The 20484-nt window shown below is 41.8% G+C and overlaps 1 protein-coding gene across 1 annotated transcript; it reads right to left on the reverse strand.

Moving 5' to 3' along the window:
- Positions 1-571: 571 nt before the first annotated feature.
- Positions 572-18652, reverse strand: si:dkey-121b10.7 (heparan sulfate glucosamine 3-O-sulfotransferase 6). Its single transcript, XM_041029308.1, has 2 exons — positions 17801-18652; positions 572-2305 (listed from the first exon to the last, which is right to left on the reverse strand). The coding sequence occupies exons 1-2, from the start codon at positions 18277-18279 to the stop codon at positions 1687-1689; spliced, it is 1098 nt and encodes a 365-aa protein (XP_040885242.1). The 5' UTR covers positions 18280-18652; the 3' UTR covers positions 572-1686.
- Positions 18653-20484: the final 1832 nt, after the last annotated feature.

Consider the following 20484-nt stretch of genomic DNA (forward strand, 5'->3'; position numbering starts at 1 on the left):
TCTGCTCACCAAAGACTAAACAGTCACTTCAACATTTTATAGCAATACACTTATTTGCTGTCTTGCTGGAAGTAGGAAGAGAAGATTGATACTACTATCATACCTGTCTGTTCAATAAAAGGCTACTGCAGCCAGTGAGGTTAGCTCATTATAAAGACTGGGGGAAAGCTAACTTAGCTCTGTCTGAAGGTAATAAAATCTGGATTAAAAAACAAGGTTTGATGGGTTAATTAGTGAACTATAGAGGTGCTGGAAAACGTGGGAGAGTAAGAGTGGTATCAGTCTTCTCATATGGAGGTTTGTGATTTTAATGCTTGATTTATAAACATGGTAAAGGTTAAAAATTAAAGCAACAATCTCCAGCATTTTCACATACTGTGAATAAATAAGTCACTAAATCATCCCAGGAAATATGTCAATAGTGATGAATTACGTTTTGTTTTAAATCATCTGCCCAACAGATGTATTTTGTATTCCCTGCAGAAGCAGTATTGGCTTGTTTGGAATAAACACAAAGAGAATGAACTGAGAGGTTCTCAGAAATGCAGAGCAGAAATAAGTCCAAAACACATTTCAGAATAAAAGTTTTACTCGGAATTTCCAGCAGAATTTCAAATACAAAAGTCTCAGAGTAAACATCTCAACAATAGTTTGTCATCTTATAAATTAGGCTTTTAGAAATATACAGCTGCATGTAAGTACCATTTGTGGAGGTGAGTGTGAGTTAAATGAAAACAATCACAGATACAGGTGTGGTCTGTAAAGAATATTTTATACAAGCATTGTACTGGCAACATAAATAACAGCAATTTTACAGCATGTAGTGGACTGTTTTACAAGTCTGGTACCTCTTTGCACTAGTACCAGGTATCCCCCTATGTTTTGCTATAGCGTTTATTTTTTGCAAAATTAAAATAGTCCAGAAAAGGAGCTTGCACTGAAAGAACCGAAGAAAAAATAACTTCCTGTTACTGCTTACACTGTCTAAAGGTGAACTGAACAATGCTGATGTGACTGAAGTGATTCTGAATGATTAATTTATGTCTCAGCAACACATATTTGCATTTATTTAGATTGTACCATTGTGCAGAATTCAAACCCCTTTGCTTATTTCCTGGCTGGTTTAGTAGCAGAGCTCCTGTGTCCCACTCTAAGCTCCAACATGTCATTTGGTTTATCATAGTTCTGCCCAGCTGTCAAAGCTTGTTATTCTTTTGCCATTTAGTTTAACTTTGGGCACATCTCTTAGCAGCACTGGCTTCTTTCTGGTGTTATTTTCAACATAGACGTTGCGCTTCTAAGTGTTTTGGACAGAAATGAGAGCTTAGCATACTTCTGGCACTCTGGGTGCCAAGTGCTAGAAGTTCCAGTTTTAAGCAAATAAGCAGTATGCTTCAATCTGGCTTGCAACATCACACTGCAGGAGCATGAGCCACAACCAGTGCTTCTCACGAGCTTTTGTTTTGATTGAAGCTCCCATAAACCTTGTTAGCCTGCCTGTTGTAAACCTGGGGGGTGGCAGGAATATGTGTTGGCAGATCCTGCATTCATAGTTTAGAAAATTACATTTTGCACAGTAAAAGCTTTGGTAACATGAAATGTCTTCAAGATATCCCTGTCTGGTCTTGGACGTTGGCTAAACAAGAATGCAACTAAAAGTATTTAGGAGCTCTGGTGAGTAGCCGCTCAGTCCCAGCCAAAATTGTGGCCTGTCATTTGGTAGAACTTGAGATTGAAGGGTCTGTAGAAGTCTCTGAGCCTAAGCAAGACCTCAGAGGGGATCTGGGGATGGGGCCTGCCCTTTGACTTCCCCAGGCAGCGTGGCCTGCTGCTCCCCTCTGGCTTCTTTAGGCAGGGGAAACCTTTAGTCTGGTTGAAATAGAAGTGCTTGTCTGTCACCACGCGTTTGAGTCCTAGAAAGTCCTGGACCCGACCCATCTCTCCTGCTGGGTCTGTCACGAGGCGTTCGCCGCTCACAAAAAGGAAGCGTGAGAGTGGGAAGAAGCGCAGCCAGTTCTCTAGGTGCTTGGCGTAGATGCCGATGCGCACGGCGCTCCAAGACGTGTCGATGAGTCCTGTGGTGGCATTGCGGAAGGCCAGGTTCTGGAAGGACGGGAGCCCGGGAGATTTGGACAGAGTCTGGGTGTAATCAGAAACAGCCCGGGTCACAGGGTCACGAACCACCACGATGAGCTTGGTGTGGCGACTCATGGAGAAGACGCGGCGAGGGGCTTCTTTGGTGATGAAGTAGCTCGGGGTTTTCTCCATGGTGATCTGACCCTCCAGTGTTCGAGGCATCAGGTTCCTGAATGAGAGAGAAAAAGAAAGACAGAGAAACTCAGCTATTAATAAAACTGTACTCTAAACATACCAGGAGATTATACTTGACAAAATGCCAACATGTGCTCTATATTACAAAAATAACATCTATATATTAGAAAAAAAAATTAATACATTCCCTTGGTATTCTAATAATTCTCAGTACATTCCTTTGAGGATGCCTCTCTTGCCTTGAAGGCTTTTTGATTTTGCTTTGTAATTAGTGGGCTAAATCTGTGATTAGAGGGAGATAAACATGACATTAGCTGCTGGCATTGATGGAGTGACCATGTCAGCACAGACTGGGAGGGAGTCTGTGAGCGGCTACTGTAGGAAAACCGCAAGGCTATATTAACCTCAGAAAAGCAATTTCCTCTCATCCGCTGCCTCCTCCTAAACAGGCTCATAACTGCCTGGACTCTCCCTCTCCTCTTGTTCTTCACTGTGTTCCTCGAAGCTGGGAGAGTGTCCCGCAGGACTGCAATAATGGCTACACTACTGTCACACTGCTGATATTTGTAGTCTTACAGCAGGGTTGGAAAAGTTTTATTTCCCATTTTTATCTTTCTCTCTCTTAAATTTAACTTGGTGTCATATCAAAAAGTTGAAAAACAGCAGTTAATAGTAGCAGTTTCCTACATAACTTAGGAAAAAAGCAGATTAAGAGTCTTTGGTTTTCACAACTATTTTAGTAGTCTGGCCATTAGTTTATTGGTAATAAAAACACTGCGCTCAGAAAGTTTATAGGCCTTTTTCACAGCAGACATATGGACTTGTCATAGTAGGAAACGCACATGATTTCCTAATAACATCAACTGTCATGACTAGCCCCTAAGTGGGCTGTTCTCTGAACTCTTTTGGTTGTGTTTTGAACTCTCTTTTGGACTCTCGGACGCTTGTTTAAGTTTTTGTTCACTGTTTTTGTTTTATTTTGAAATCATGGCCCTTGTGTATCTTGTCTTGTTCTACTTCCTGCCTTTGTCTTGTTTCCCTCCATTTGTGATTGTCTGCCCCGCCCTAATTGGTTTCACCTGTTGCCCATTGCCTTGTGTATTTAAGTCTCGTTATGTCCCTGTCCTTGTCGGTTCGTCTGTGTCCACTCATTAAAAGACTTTAAGTTACTCTTAGCCTGTCTTGGGGGTTATTGCTTCTGGGTCCTGGCCTGATTCCTAGTCTCAGCATAACTTCAACAATGCCTCTGTGCTATTCCAGTGTCCCAGTAAGCCCTGAGAGTGTGACATTCAACCAACATGTACAATGAAACTGAAGCAGCTAAATACAATTTAGCCATCATTAATTTTATTAATTGCACCTGTGCTTTTCATACTGTAGGAACAGTGCTAAAAAGAAGTCAGGAGGAGACATGAGAAGTCAGGCAATCAGACACCTAACCTGAGTTGAAAGAAAAATCTGTTGTACTTTGTTACTTAGACAATCTAATCTCTAATTACAACCTGTCTGATCATCTGTCCACTTGTTTTATGCCCTGTCTGACTTTGTTGTAGCAATGTCACCAAGTTCCCAGATCTCAGCAATCACAGCTGCGAGTACAGTGTTATCATAATTGATAGAAATAATGGCCAAAACTGGCCATTATTGTAATAAACTGGAATTATCCTTTAATTTATTGAATATTTGGCTGCAGTAGTCTTATTAGTAACGCCTACAGAAACAACAGGCTTAGTCCAAAAGTACCCTATAACATGGCATGCCATGTGTTCTCATTCAGCCCCGGCTATTGCCTTTGGCCCTCTGATTGTTATTATCATCAGTGGTAGAGGTATTCTAGGCACACTTTGGCTTTTAGAGGACTGGGCTGCCCTCTTCCTCTTGATCTTCACCCCTACTTAGATGACTCAGAGGCTGAGGAGATGTAGTAGTACTTTGAAAAGTTCAACAAACCCTAACTAAAGCCTGTGTTTGACTGAGAGTCCGTATAACGTGCCAGAGCAGATTGTATATAAAACAAGGGAAATGGGAGGGAAAGGAAAACCTATTTGTCTCGTGTCGTTTATTTCATTCAAATGCTACTGTAACGCTAAAATGGAATCTAATAACCTCCGCTGTGAAAAATATCCTGCCAATTTTCCTCTCTTAAAAAAAGCACAACAAAAAAAAAAAATACAGCCCGTTTTGTGGAGTTTGAAGAGAAGACTCAAATTTCTTTGCGTTATAGAAACCTAAGCAGTGAGGAATGCCAGTGTTGCAACTGTGAAAGATCCCTTAGCTAATTTCCATGCTTCCCCCCTCCCTCCGCAGCAGGCATGTGGTGATGGTTGGGTCTGAGTCTTCGTGGTTGGTCTGTAAGTGAAGGGCTTATGGGGCTCTGAGCTCTGGTGTGTGGTGATGGAGCCAACTCCATTCCTCTCTTTCTCTGATCCAACACACACACTCAGCTCCAAGTCCGGCATGTCCCCTGGCATGAAGCTATGAGGGTAGCACCAAATACACAACTTATGGTATTCATAAGAAACCTCTAAGTTGTATTACAGGGCTGGGGCAAAACAAAATTAAGAAAAAAAGAAGAGTAAATACCAAAAGGGAGAAAAGTTTAGAAAAACAATGCTGTTTCTATGGCTTGTCTCTTCGGTTGTATCACAATGAGGAGCCAACGTGTATAAGCTACAACCTATGGCTCTGAAGCCAAGTCTCTGAGCCTGTGGGTCACAGGCTTATTTCTGGTCACCACATGACGTGAGTGGCAACACAGTTTTTGTGAATCTGGGTCCCAGAAAAAAAAAGGAGCTAAATTTCTCATTTGGATCCAAGGAAAGTTTAACAACTCTGGCTTTGAGAGGAAATTCCACCCTTGGATACTGTATCTCTCATGTGCCATCATGTCTGTGAGGTTACTTTGTGGTAATTGCATGTTGTTTTGGTGTATGTACGTCTCCTCAACCTGCCTCCTCTACCTCTGTTTTCCTACATTTCCCAGAATGACTCTCAACAAACCCCAAGAGAACATGCCCAAGCAATTAAGTGAATATTTTCAGTAGAGAAGGAGAGAGTTGCATCCTTTAATCGCCATATTTTTGGCTGCAGGGCACTTGGGTCCCTTAATATTGCTGTCAGGAGAATCTGCTTCTTTTATGATAAATTTCTCCCTGTATGACTCTTGATGTGTTAGTGGCTCTAGAAATAATCTCAGTGCTCTAAAGTGAACCGAACTGAAACCTGACGGTTACTTTTTATGTTTTAGATCGTGAAACAATCCTCGCTTGTCAAAAATGGGTGTTGTCTCTCTGGAAAAATCTTCTTCTTCTTCTTCTTCTTTTTTTTTTTTTTTAAACCCAATAGCATACGAGAAAAATATGCTACCAAACAACAACGCAGGACAACATGCAATATATTTTTAGTGTCTTCCCGTCCACTGCCCACAACCAAATCTGAAGGCAAAAACAACTGAGGTGCCAGTGTGTTTGCGCTTTTTGGTGTTTTGTGAGCGTGTCTATAGCACTGAATGGATGTTTAATTTCATCCAGTCAGTCCTAGTGGAAGCCGTAGTGTTCCTATGCGAGGCTGAGTGGTGCTGCCACTGACATCATGTTTATATTTTGGACCACTAGCCTGTAATCACAGAAAAGCCTGGCTACAAAAAAGAGAGCCCAGGAGGAGGCCACACAGCAGTGGAGTACAGGGGGGAGAAACTAGGGTGTGGGGGTCTACATCAGAGAGGGAATAGGAGAAGAAGAAGAAGAGAAGGAGAAGAGAGGGGTAACAATACAAAGGAAAGAGGGAAGAGCACAGATGGAGAAAAGAAAAACGGCAGCAACTCAAGAAGGCATGAAATCCTCTCATTAACCCGAAGCTGCTATTCACAAGCATCTAATCTCTTTTTCTATCATAAAGATGAAAACGCAGTGTTTGTTCTTTTTATCTGATACCACCTGGTGTGTGTGTGTGTGTGTGTGTGACGCCGCTGACCGCTGGCCTCTGTATGGTTTCCAAAGAAAGTTTAGGGAAACCTAGCGACCTGATGTTTGTTTTCATCACACCTTTACCGTTAGCATCTGGAGCAGGAATGCGGTCGGGTTTGAAAGTACACAGATGTGCGTTTATCTGTGCATACAAATGTGTGCAGGCACTCTCACACACATTTAGCTGTGGTCTGAGTGGGTGGGCTGAGCTTTATTAGGGTCTGTTCAAAGGACCGCAGGCTAATAGGCTACTGTTTATGACTAGAATATGAGGACTCACGAGTGACCCGTGTATGCTGACCTACGTCGGGAGAGGAGCAGGGCCTACTTTATGTGGATGTAGTAGACAAACATTATGTGAATAGCATTTTCCATGTCTGGTCAAAACTGATTCTAATTCAATCCACATTATTTGATGTGGTTAAAGGGGCACGGTGCTGACGTTACACGCACAGCTCACTTTACCTGTCATGGAGAGCACTACAGGCTCATGTTGCTCTGGCTGTGCTTTCTAAAGGTTGAAATAATTACCCCGGTGATGTCAACATGATCTCAGCTCGGGCTTTTTGACACTTCAGTCCTTTAACAGAAAGCGTGTGTTACAAACTGTTGACATGTGCAAGTGGAGTTGCTTTCAATTATAAAAAATGTAGGTTTAAGTCTTTTTTTTGCCATATTAGGCAATAAAAGTCAGGATATCTTGTCCTCAGCTGCACAGATTTTGATGTTATCCCTTAAAATCTGTTTCTTGCAAGTCTCCCAAATATGTGAAAGCACAAGACTAAATTGCTGAAGTACCCCTTTCAGCTACCATTAAATCCTATGGATTAAATTGGAGATTACATTTTATATTAATTTCAATAGAAATATAACAAATGGTAGACCGACAAACTTGCTCAAAGGAAGAAAAAAGTTAAAAGAACACACTCGTTCTTTGACAACTCTCCACAGGCAGAGTATGTACATTTGGTCTATGCCAATTATTCATGATCTAAAAGGGAATAAAAAGAGGCCTTACAACCTATTTGTTTTGCAGCATGAAAAACTCTTTTCTATCATCCTCACTGTTTGGGTAGCTCTCTCTGACTTTGGAGGGCAGACTGTTGCCCTGAATGAATGGGTTTACCCACTAAAGTGCTTTTAAAATGTGAGTGTGTTTCTATTTCAAAATAAAAAGGGCACCTGCAGGCACTGTAAACACAGTGGCTATTATCGCTTTTCCAGTGGGAAGCACACACATCAGCCATTTTCATTTCTGTTTGTACACCACCCATCTTACTCTTTCTCTGCTTTGTGCTATGACACACACACACACCCATAAACACAGCACAGACACATTCACAGCAACCATCTGAACATGCCTTCCACAGGATGGATCCACATCTGGGAGCAATGAAGTCCTCAGTTTGTGTGTGTTTGCGTGTGTGTGTGTGTGTGTGTGTGTAGGGCGGAGATGAGGGAAGTGTTTCTGGGTTAGGAAGTTTCCCTCTGGTCCCAGGGTTCGGAGCTCTGAAAGCTGTGATCCATACCGGCTCTGCTAGGCCAGACCCCTGGACCCTCTTAATCCCCACCAGCCTGCACTGCACGGAAATGGACTCTTCCACCCTGAAGGTCAGAGGCAGATGGTTGTGATTCAGAGGGCGAGACCACCGGGGATCACGGGGGATCATGTAATGCAACATGTCATCATGTGCAGCTTTCTTTCTCGTACACGCTGCGTCTCCCCCTCTTTTCCTTCCTCGATCTCTCCATTTCCCTCACCTCCTCTCATTCCTCCACTTTTCCTGCCTCCCGACTTCAAAGCCTCTGCTTGGCCTCTACTGTATCCTTCAAAGTGAGACTGTTGTGAATATATTTGACATGTGCGAAGGAATTTTAAAACACATTGACATCCTCGACCACTACAGAGGGACACATGAAGACAGATACAGTCTGCCTGTGTATGTTCAAAGATCTGTAAAAGCTGTTGCGTGGAGGGAGAGGTTTGTTATTACTGATGGCAAATACAGGGCTGAGGAGCTTCTGTGGGCTGATTACAAGTCAGCGGGGACTGTAAGCAACTCAATAAAAGAGGAGGTAAAGTAGTGCTTCTCTTTGTGTCTGTTGGAGGTGGGCCATTACATTAGCTGGACGACATTTCTGGCCAATATTTAGCCTTTTGTTAAAGGTATTCATTTCTATGTAAAAAATACAGAAAACACTTTTTGGATATTTTTGTATTTTTTCTTTTAGGTATTCAAATTTCTGGTTGTCAGGGTGCCAAATGGAGATTTTAGGGCTACAGTAATTAATGATAAGTAATAGCATCTGGTTTTCATTGCAGAGTTTTTGTGATTAAATGAGGTTTCACAGGTTTTCCCTGTGAAGAAGAAGAAGAAGAAAATTCAGGTGGAAACCATCTCTGCTTTCACGTTTTAGAAATGAAATAAATATACATTGTATACTGGTGCAAGTTATTATCCATCAGCCCCTTTACATTACATCTGCATTATATAAACCTATACTGCCTGCACTTCATGTCACTATATCTCACTTCAGCATGTGTGTGGCGAGCTATTACACACTCCGAAGGTTACCGTCTGGCAGACGCACCCGGGTGGTGAGGAGTATTTTTACTGAGGAGGTTTGCATCACTGGGGTAGGTCGGTAGGAAAGAGCTGAAGAATGTGTCTAGCTGAGGGGAAAAATAGAGGCGTAACAGTTAATAGAGACATCACAGGGCCTGAGAGCGGTGAGTGAGTGAGAAGTGGTCAGTCAGAGTTTCCTCTGAGAAACCAGGGCAGCCCTAATGACAGAGGAAGATCTCTATGTTGCCTCTGTGAGCGAATGTATGTGTAAATTTTAACAAAGCCACTAACTGTATACTGTTTGAACCGTTAGCATTAGCTTGTAACCATTTGTCTAAACACATGAGTTAGTTTATTATGAACTGATGTAATAATGATTTGTTTTAAAGGAGTTGCTTGAAATTTTGGGAAATAGGCTTCTTCACTTTATTACTAAGAAAAAAATTAAGAAATCACAGCAGGAATAATAAGCACCATCACCGAAGATGTCACAAATAAGATGAAAGCAGAATTTCGAAAATGTCCACAGCCAGAAAAAAGAAGGGAAAATGAATAACAGGAAGAGGGGATGCAGTGATTATGCCTTCCTGATAGTGTAACAACCTGTAATGACAGAACATGGAAATACAACAAAGCCCGATGTGTGTTTCTGAACGTATGACTGTGCTATATGTGTCCATATGAGCAAGTAAATGTGTGTGTGCGCGCACGTGTGTGTATGTTGTCACTGATTGCTCCCACCCCTCCTGACTTATCGAATGGGAAAATCTGCACTCGTGTTCCTGCTGGGCCCACAGTGGCCTACTTGTGTGGCTTTATCTACGAGCTGCCAGGGGCCTCGGGGGCCCCACCCTGCCTTCATCCGATCTCGTGAACACAGGCTGGAGGGAGGGACGGATGCATAGATGGGGTGGAGAGACAGACAGATTACTGAAGGACGGTTCCTGTTTTCGCATCCCGACCTCAGTGATGTCATGATGTCCTCGCCACGGTTACATAATTGGACTGTTAGTAAGATGGTGAAGATGAGCTGGGAATGCATGTGGACTCAGTTCAGTTTAGCTGACTGGCAATTTAAATGTAACACTGGTGAGGGAGCAGGCTTTAGAATTAAAAACAGACAGAAAATCAGTTGGCAAATATATTCTTAATGGATAATAATCGTTTTAATCGAATATCTTTGTTTTTTGGAGTTTTGGTTGGACAAAAAAAAAGAAAAAAACATTTGAATATATGTGTAATACAACTTGTGCACTGGGAACCTGTGATGGTCATTTTTTTTGCCACAATATTTTCGGTATTTTTTTATGGACAAAATGATTAATCCTTTATATAATAGAATACAAATGAAAATTATTGTTAACTTCAACCATAGAGAACATATTAAGATGTATTTAAAAAATATCAGGTAATTTTAAATATACTAAAAAAGCATTGAATTCATGTAATGAGTTAATATATACTTTGCATTACATGCCAATAAAATAGTATAAACAATAATAATTTAATAATTTATTTCTTATACAGATACAGTGAATATAATAAATTATACATTATACATAACATATGATAACATTCTTAATAATCGATAAGTGAAAAGTGGATTTCTATTTTATATTTTTAAGTTTATTATTTCACATTTTTAGAAATACACTGCAAATATATTCTTACATGTAAAAATTCTATTCTAATATTATGGTGTAGTGTTATATTGTGTGTGTGTGTGTTTTGTGTATATTGTTGTATCAAACACACTTTTCACGAACCCCGGACCAAACTAAACAGCTGTGTCTTATCTTTTAACGTCACGTTAGTCAGTCAGTCCAGTTAAAGATTAAACATGAGACAACATGTACATACTGTAATGTTTACCCTCTCCTCTGACTCTGCCCAGATGACACAGAAAACAACCATGTTTTCACTAATTAAACTAAACGAGTGCACACACACATGTGGAACACACACACACCTCAGAAACACTATAATCGACTCAATATGGACTTTTGAGTCGTCTGGCAACTCCCCAGATCCCGACCAATAAGAACATCCGATACTGTCCGATCCTGACAACCCACTTCCGAGCAGCTTGAGCTTGCCACTCCTTGTGGTTTCTCAGCTCATTGTTAGCAGTGTCTTAAGCATAAAAACGGAAATCACTGCTGGCAGAGGCACGGCTTTTACAACTGGAAACAGTCCATTCAGCGGTCTGCTATTAGTACCATCTATCAGGCTGATCAGTGTGGACTCCGCAGGCCTTGGCTACGTTTACACACACATCAACATATAGAGGACACAGTAGATTTTGGATGGACATGAAGCGGGAGCTGGTGTTGGTTTCCAGATTTCCTCCCATTGCTACGCCTTGTTTGATGTTTTGCTTCTCCTCAAATTCAGCTCTAACGCTCTGTGCCAGAGTTTCAGGCGCCATTAATGTCATTTCCTCTCGTAACCAGCGCAGACATCACCGACAATTAACCAATTCCGCTAAGTTGGTTAAGTCAAACTGATGGGATTTTTTTTTTCTGAGGAAGTTTTATGTGCATACAAAGAAAGGTGTGTTTCTCTGGGGGGATTCTCCGAGTGGCTGAAGGTTCTCACGATACCCTCCCCAGCCACCCCTCAACCCAGTCAGGCAGTCAGACATTAACCAGAGATGGACACCAGTGAGAGGTCTACGGCCGCACACACACACACACACACACAGTCAATATTTACCTGCCTCTCCAGACAGTTCAGTGATGGTTAACTGGGTGTGGATTTGAGTCACTGTTCTGTCGGACTAAGCCAAACAGCACCAACTATAAATGTTATTAAACAGAGAATTGAGCTGATATTGTCTTCAAATCCTGTTTTTCGATGTAGAACAGTGGGGAAAAAAAGTTTCAAACCCCTAAGCTTTTAATGGGGAACAAAATCCTTTTTCTCGTGTTTTCCGTTTTTTTTTGATTGTATGTAAACTGATCTAAAATAAAAGGCTGATGACACAAAGAAAGGAGAGGGGAAAAAAAGCAAGAGGTTAAGAGGAATTAAAAGCAAATGATGTTGAGAAGGGAAGATGGAGGAAGTAGAAGGAGGATGATTATGCTGTGGTGCATTAAACATGGCGGCTCGTCAGTCACCCTGGTCTCACAGATCTCTCGCTGCCTCGCTATCTGCTCCGTCTGTTTAACAGGGAAAGCAGATTTTGATGAGTTTGTGGCGGGGGGAAAAGTAACAGCCATGTCTTGAGTCTGTTTCTTAAAATACACATTCCTTCTGACAGTTTTGAATTAAAACCCAGAAAACTGAAAATTAAAGATCAGTCACAGTCATGACACAAACTGTCTCTTTCTGTGCTCTTCGGTATACTGTACTGTGATTGTGATTGAAGTGCAGTGAGGTTCATAGTTTCCCCAGTGATCCTCTCGTCGTGCGTCTCTTACCAGTCATCTGCTTTCATTATTTCTGACTGGATGAGGCACGGCACACTGGGACGGGTAAGGTCGACCAATGACGGGCTGTCAAAATATCCATGACTGAGTTGAATCAGTCTGGTTTTTTCACCGAGTAAAAATCCATACCTATCCTACACCAATTTATCAAGTCATGTTTGATTATACCCTAAACGTTTTCCCAGATTAATTTACATATTACAAAAATGCCTTTACATGTAAATAGCAGTGCATGTCATGCTATGTTTATTAGGTCTGACAGACGTGTCAGAGAGTGTTGCCCACGTTCGTGGATATAACCGACTAGTTTTTCCTTCCTAGTTTCTGCAGCTTCAAATGTTCACAAAGCACTGAACCCTGTCTTCCACACAAAGCCCTCTTTCTTCCCGCAAGATCTATACATTTCCTATTTTTCCAACTTCTTCCCTGAAAGCCTCTCTTTGCCCTGAAACCCTGTGTCAGTCTCTCTGCAGCATGCAGCTTCCAAGAATGCGAGCAGAGAGGAATTCATCCGGAGAATCCCCTGTGATTGGTAGAAAAGTCTGACAGGAAATAAAAACCTGGACATTCCTGTCGAGGTAGCGCACCCAGCACTCAGCTGAATTATATGACATGCTTCCTCAGAGAGAAGAGGCTATGAGAAAAAGAAATCAGTCGATAAGGACGAAGATATTGACTCTAAAGATAGAGAAAGAGAAAGAAGCTCTAACAAGGGTTGAGAAGTCGTCCAGGGGCTTTACATTACACAGTTTGAGTGACCTGAACAAGCCAATAAATCCACTCCAGCAACACTCAGGCTGGGGTGTAAATGTCAGCGGTGGAAGGGAGTAACAGCTCCTTGTCAACAAGATTGAATATTCTGAAGTTAATTCATTTCTGCTGCAACAGCGTGATAAAGGCAGGGAGAGAGGGAGATCAATAGAAAGAACCTATTTTAGGTGATCGATGTGGGGAAATGACATTTATATCTGCCGGATATTTATAGTGTCAAGAAAAGGCTAGGAGATGCTGAGAAGAAGTCGGGGACTGGACGGACCTCAGGTAGAGCCGAAGCAGTGTGAATGAATCCGAGCTCACACACACACATGCTCACACTCACTCACTTGCACACCATGGCTGTCTAAACCCTCATTCTCCACCACGAAACCACAGAATCGTTTCCAGTAGATGGCAAAGCCAAGGCTTTTCCACATATAAGCATTTTTTCTCAAACAATTTGCCAAATGCTTCCTTTAAGGATGTCCATGTGTTTTACTTGGTTACCAGCTGAAGTCAGAGGCCAAGACTCTCTCTCGAGCTCAAAGACACAGACAGCACTTTGAAATGAAGAGCTCTGTCAGAGAACAAATGTTTAAGTGATACTTTCCAGGCCAGTTTCAGATGATTTTGTTGGCTTCACTTGCTACGGTACTGTTTCAAATTGATATATGTGAATCACCGGGTACTTAACATGTAATTACACTAAATGAATAATATTTTTATAACAACATATGATATCTGGAAGTATGGAACAGGCAGGAGCACAGAGAGGGAAGAAAGACAGGACAGGAGGAAGGCACAGGGAAGTCAGATGTGTATTCATGAGCCACTGAGTAATAAGGGGAAAAATCAGGGCTGAGATATGCCAATCAATACTTAAGACATTATTACAGTTTATTAAGCTTTTGTGAGCTACATGTGACCTGTAAAGTGATGTGTGAGAGACAAATGAAAAGAACGCAAAGGAAATGAAATGAAGAGAGTAGACCAGTGGTTTCCAGCCTCTTTGTGTCTGATCTACCCCCACAGCCCTGTCAGATAACCTCCAGTAACCCTTCACTGACACCATCCATCATGTTACAAACATGTCCATTCGAAGGGCTTTTCAACTGGATGTTATTTAACACTATTAATTATACAAATATAGATAATATTAGCCTATGATAGTTTTCATTCATAAAATTGGTTTGTAATCATACTACTACCACTTGGAGTGGCAGAGGTTGGAGTATTCATTCAAGTTTTTTTTTTCATTACTTTTAGATATTGAAACCGTTTAACTGTTAGGCTGAAATTATTATTTGTCTGCTTTGATCATTAATCTATTAGGCAAATGTTTCTTTATATATATTTTACCCATTAAGCCATTACTTTCAGTTTCAACAGTTTCAACCACTTTTAGCTTGCTGTTCAGACCTGTCGGCTTGCTTGCTAACTAGTTTTCTCAATCACAAGATATAGTGCATGTACTACAGCAGATTCACTATGTGGATAGTGATTCTCTTTTTTTTTAAGCAAATCATAATTTCTATTTTTGCAAATGACTTGAGCTACTCCACAATCTGTTCACGTAACCCCTGGCAAAGACAGAAGTGCCCCCTGGAGTACCCCTGGTGGAGAGGTTACTTGTATTTCAAACATTTACATCTGTCTCATATAAAAATAAAAAAGAGTCTCAATAACTCTTAATGCTTCTCCGTAAGCCAGTGAGCTACACAGCCCCTGGGTACAATAAGCTTCCCCTATAGCACTAAAGGTTGAGGTGTAGGAAGACTGAAGCGCTCATCATGGACCAGCGCTACGGGGCGACGGGGGCAGCTGGGTGGGGGTGTTGACTAATGCTTCATAAGGCCTTGTTTAACTGCGACTGGGAGCCTAATCCCTCTCACCCTGTCTGCATGTCCCTGAGCTGTCCATGTTAATGCCTGTCCTGTCATTACACCAGTCCAATTCACACAGTGTTGACACGAGCTGTCAGCGGATTAGGACCGAGCAAAAACACATGTTTCATTATGCCTTCAAAAGAGAAAAGACAAGAGAAGAAAAGAGAGGTGAGTGCGTCATGTCTGTGTTAAAAGAGTACAAGGTAAGATCAGTTTCCTATCAACAGAAAGCAGTAAAAGGAACGCGTAAAGGTCGCTGGTCTTCTCACCTTAACCCTCTCTTGTGTTCAGTTATGCTTTGTGACTATGCAGACCATAATAACTACAGATCTTAGAGTGTATTGCTTCAACTGAAAATGCTACTCCAGACGACGTATTCTAACGTCTTGTCTTCTAAACGCAACGATGGCTGAAGCTCTTGGGAAGTGGCCATTATCACCACCACCTGCTCCTGGCAAGAAACCATGCTGGCGGCAGAGAAAACTTCCATATAGCACCTTTCAAGTATAAGTTCATAGAACAGTAATGAAAATGAAAATGAAAATCCTTTGTTTAAAAGAAAATTTTAAAAAAGTAATTATTCTCCTTTGAGACAAATCCTGCTTGTTTAGGTAAAATATTCACATTCAAGAAGAACTTTTTTTATAGTTTCACCTTTACATCAAATGCTGAAAGAGGAGATGGATTTGCATGATTATATACACATTTCCCTAAATTAAAGTGATAATACAGGTATTTTTCACTGATTTTTTCTGACATCTGTAACCCTATCACTTCTCATTAACACCGTACGACGACTGTAGTCCATTCTGCATTTTTGCATCTATGAAAACTGGTTGCAAAAAGCCATTTAACAGCCCTAAAAACTTACACGTGTGTTGAAAGCATTTCCAGGGGTTGAGTTTTAGTAATGTTTAAACTCATGTGCAGCAGTTAAGCTCAGAGTTAGACTGCTTCAACAAGCTGCTGTCCACATGACTCACAGCTCATCACACATGCATCATTTTGATGTAGCTTGCATGCAGCAGGAAAGTCCCAGCCTCTTCCTCTTCGTGAGAAACCGACTTAGTAATAAGAAAAACTAGCTCTTTGCACATGCACACACACGCGCACACACACACACACACACACATACACACACACACACACACACACACACACACACACACACACACACACACACACACACACGCTTTGATCTCTGATGTCACTTAGTGCTGTTCCACCTGAGCCTCACAGTGAACCGATCGTTACCCGGCAGTATTGATCTCTCCCTGTGTCTCTCTGTCTTCTTCTCTCACCACACATTTTTTTTCTGCCACACCTCCGCGTTCTCCTCTCTCTTCTCCTCATCTCTTTATCAAACTGTCATTTAGTTCCCAGACCTTTTTTCCCCTCATTCTTCCTCTGTAATGGTTCTCCTCGTTTCCCTCCCTCCCCGTCTCTTTTTCTCTCATTTCTGCTCGACCTGATATGAGGCAGTAGTATCCACTACAAAATGAAGCTCCCTCTGACCACAGCTACTTTTATTTATTCATTTAAATAAGTGAATTTTAATGTCTCTCTCTACATGCTGCCATCCTGAAAAAAAAAATAATTTCTCTGGGTTTCATTGGGGAAAAAAAAAAATAAAACAACTTAAAACAGGCCGTTTGTTTAGGCGATCCACTTGCAGTTACATGTCCACAGGACTGAAGGGTCATCTGCACCATCACCACTGTCTACCAACAACCCATCCTCCCTCCATGATCAGGGCTGGTAGTGATAAGGCCCTCAGGGGACCAACACAGACACTTAGGGAAGCGGCGTATCAGCTCAATAAACAGCAATTTATTGGCAGGGGACTGAATACACTGCCATCCTTGGAAGCTATCAGCAGAGCTTCTTATTGGTGCTGAGAGATATTAATGAAGAGAGGAGAGGGACCACACCAGCATGGCATGATACGTGTGCCTGCACAGAAACACACTTTATGTGGACTAATAGGAGGAGAGTTTATTTGAATAAGCTCTGTTTTTGCAAGATCCTGCTCAGTTGTTAATATTTACTTATTTACTACAATAAGGGAACTGGAAAATACATAATAAAAGGGATTTGCATCATGCTACCTAAAGCACTTATTTGGTCCCAGACTGGTCGACAAAAAAGAGTAAGAAAAAAGTCTTTTATACATGATGACACCAGGAATTGTCTTAAAACTTCCCACAAAAAAAAAAGAAAAAAAGAAAGTGTTTTCCTCTCAGCATTAGGTGCTTCTGCCTAATCACATGTCATCCACCCAATCAGACTAGAAAGACTAGTTACACATTCCATGTGCAGCTGTTACAGATAAAGAAAGATATGCTTATTTTGCAGGACAGAGCAAATTCACAGAAAGTTTATTAGACTCTAGAAGAGAACACAGATATTATTGGGTCCCAATAAGAAAAACAAAAAAAAACAGGGGCTCCAGTCCACTTGTGATGCATGACCTGATATTACTACTGTACATTAGCACCAAGCTTAATTCAGTATAAACTATCCATAAACAGAAATACTATCATTCATTTTTTTTTAAATAAATTCATCTTGAATGAATGGCTCCAACAAATTAAACGAATTAACAATCTCAATAAACACGAATCAAAGATGTGTGCTCATTTTCATACAGGTAAGAAGACAAAGAAAGTCTCCTCCTCTAACTTTAACTTCCGGGCGATTGAAGTGAAAGTGGAAAGCGACACTGAGTCGCTTCAACTTCTAATCAGGAGTCCCTTCGTTTCTGACCCGAACCTTGACCCTTACAGTTCAGTACTATTCTGGTCATTTTTACGTTTGGGGAGAGCAGGGGACCTTGTGATTTCAAGCCATGAATTCTTTTATCATCAAGTAAACAAAAAGTTCAAAAAAAAAAAAAAAAAAAAAAAAGAAGAAGTCCTGCTCACCTGTACCATTCCAGTCCCTTATCGTAGAAGCGGTCAAAGAAGTGCGGCTCAGCGCCCACGGCTCTCACGTCCGGGTGGATGCGCAGGAACTCCAGCAGAGCCCGGGTGCCACCTTTCTTCACCCCGATGATGATGGCTTGAGGAAACTTTTTGGTGCCGAAATTATTGGCTATAGAGATATTGTTAGATGGAGCATCGCTGTTCGACAAGTCCGACAGCTGTTCCCGGACAAACGAGACCGGGGACGCGTTATACGCGCCGAGCTGCTCCGGTGACTGTTCGTGTCCATCATTTAAGATATTTTTACTCTGAAGATTAATTTGTCGGTCAAACACGGGCCTGGGCAGTGAGTCGCAGTATCCGTTGAGGCAGTAAAAGAGGTAAGTGAAGAGAATGATCATGGTAAAGAAGACGGACAGCTTGGACTGCACCTTCAGGTGTCCAAAGTTGAACGCAGCTCTCCATTTACTACATCCCATGAGTCGCAATCCTGAGCATGGGGACACAACGCAGGAAACATGGCATATCAAAGGACTTCATACTAATGTCTTTTTTAAAAAACGAAGAAGTAGTTACTCAAACTGGGAGCGCTTTAAAAAAAACACCGCGTTCGTGCCACAACAGCAAGTGGCACAAAACTTGCCCACCGCGCGTTAAAAAGCTCCACATGTTCCTCAGTTTATCTTATCCGTCCCTTTGTCTTTCAACTGGATTCGTCAGCTCCTTAAAGCATCAAAGGCAACTTGTAGATTTATTCGATAACTTGAGCTAAGTCCCCAGCGAGGCGAGGCTGAACAGTGGCTGTGGATTTATGTCCCGCAGCGCTCCGTGCCTTCTGTGCGCTCCCGTGGCTCCATGGCAGCGGCTCTATAGGAAACCCTCAACACCCCTTTCCGTCTGACTGCCAAATCCACGCCTTGTTTATCAAACACACGCCCCTTCCATCCTCAGCCCGTGCGACACTAAAATAGCAGAGAAAATAATTAACAGGCGCGTTGCACCCTCTGACAGAGACGGAGAAACTCTCATATCACTTTATTTTGAAAGCAATTTTGCAGAAATATAGGCACAGTCGTTAGTTTAATTGTATTTAATGCATCTGAAGAGAAGAAAAAAAAACGCTGGGAACATGATTAAGAGGGGATATTAGTTTTTGATTGCAGGCTGAGGATGCTGTTCCCTTCATTTCCCCTTCAAATCACCACATCTACGGTTTAACCTACTGCAGATTTGGAGACATTATTATTGGACTGAGCTGCAGGTTGCCTCTTGGTCAGATTGTCGGTTTTGAATGGCCGGCCAGTGGCCACCTGCTGTCTGCTAGCCCCCACTTGACCACACACCCCCATGGAGCCAGCCATGACACACACATTTAACCTTTACACTCCTGCCCAACAGGGACAAACAGGTGTCCCCAGCTTTTTCTATTTCCTTTCTCCCTGTGTGAGTGAGTGTGTGTGTGCATGTGTGCGACTATGGTAAAACTATGGTAAACATGCAGTAACCCAGACCACCATCACTTTCTCTCTTCATCTACTTCCATTTTTGCTGTAAAGATAAATAGGAAATATTGATAAATGTTGTGACTGCAGGCACGAAAGGAAAAATGTACAGTGAAGCTGTCGAATAAGACCTCAGGTGTTTGGAACAAAATCCTTCCTATATCCCTGCGAAATCCACCCATTTGTGCCAGAATCTTACCAAGAAAACCTAAGGACACAAATCCATATTTTCAGCAACGACACAGACATTCAAAATGTCTGGGATCCCTCTGGAGAAGGCGTACTAGAGGGTTACTGCTGTGCTGAAAAGCCTAAACAGACCCCTGATTTATTTCCACAAGATAAAGATGCTCTCCGATGAACCTCACAGTTTGCAGCTGGTTCTTCCTACTACTCGTGTTCCATCCGGTTTTCTTATTTGTGGCTTTTCTCTCAGCTCCAGTCATCTCGTAATCAGTCTAACAAGCACTGTCACTGTCGAAATGGAAAGCCGATGCTCATATAGGACATTCTGCTAGCCAATCAAAAGCCCCAAGCTTAATAAAGAAATGTGGAAAGAGGCTACTTCAGTGGTTATTGCAGTGCTCACCACATTATCACCAATTCTGGCTCTAGAAAGATCTTTTTTTTTTTTTTTTACAGCTGCATATCGGATAGCAATGGAAACTCTCTCACCCACATAGTCCCATGTCAGATAGGGGGTGTCTGTGTTGACCATCGTCTGTAACTCTCTGAACCTGATGATCCGACCCACTTCACTATGTCCCGCAGCGCTTCACACTGCGACTGGTGTGAAGCTGTGCGGAGGAGAGAGGAGGTAGGCATCTCTAGCTTCTCTCTAGCTCTCTCTTTTTTCATTCAACAGTTTGTCAGAGAGCATGTCTTAAGAACTAGTTCTGAGGGACCTCAGCCCTTAGGCTATCTCATTTCATGTTATATGCTAGATGCTCTTACTATGTATATGTTATAAACACAAATAGAGTTCTGAGGGATTGGACAGTCTTTGTCTGAACAACACAGGCTTCTACAGGTGGACCCCAGAACATGTAATTGCTAATCCAGTGCACTTATTTCATGGTTTATTACTGTTTGATGTATTTTGATGTGTTTTTTTTTTTCAATTGTCCAGTTACAATGGAGTGAATCTTGGGTTTATCTTGTTAAAATCTTCCTTTGTTGAGT

This window comes from Toxotes jaculatrix, chromosome 21 (assembly GCF_017976425.1).
Source record: "Toxotes jaculatrix isolate fToxJac2 chromosome 21, fToxJac2.pri, whole genome shotgun sequence".
In the NCBI taxonomy this organism is placed as follows: domain Eukaryota; kingdom Metazoa; phylum Chordata; class Actinopteri; family Toxotidae; genus Toxotes; species Toxotes jaculatrix.

Coding starts and splice junctions, on each gene's coding strand:
- si:dkey-121b10.7 (XM_041029308.1), bottom strand. CDS start 18,279: ATGGGATGTAGTAAATGGAGAGCTGCGTTCAACTTTGGACACCTGAAG. Junction 2,306..17,800: donor AAGGGACTGGAATGGTACAG/GTGAGCAGGACT, acceptor TCTCTCATTCAG/GAACCTGATGCCTCGAACAC.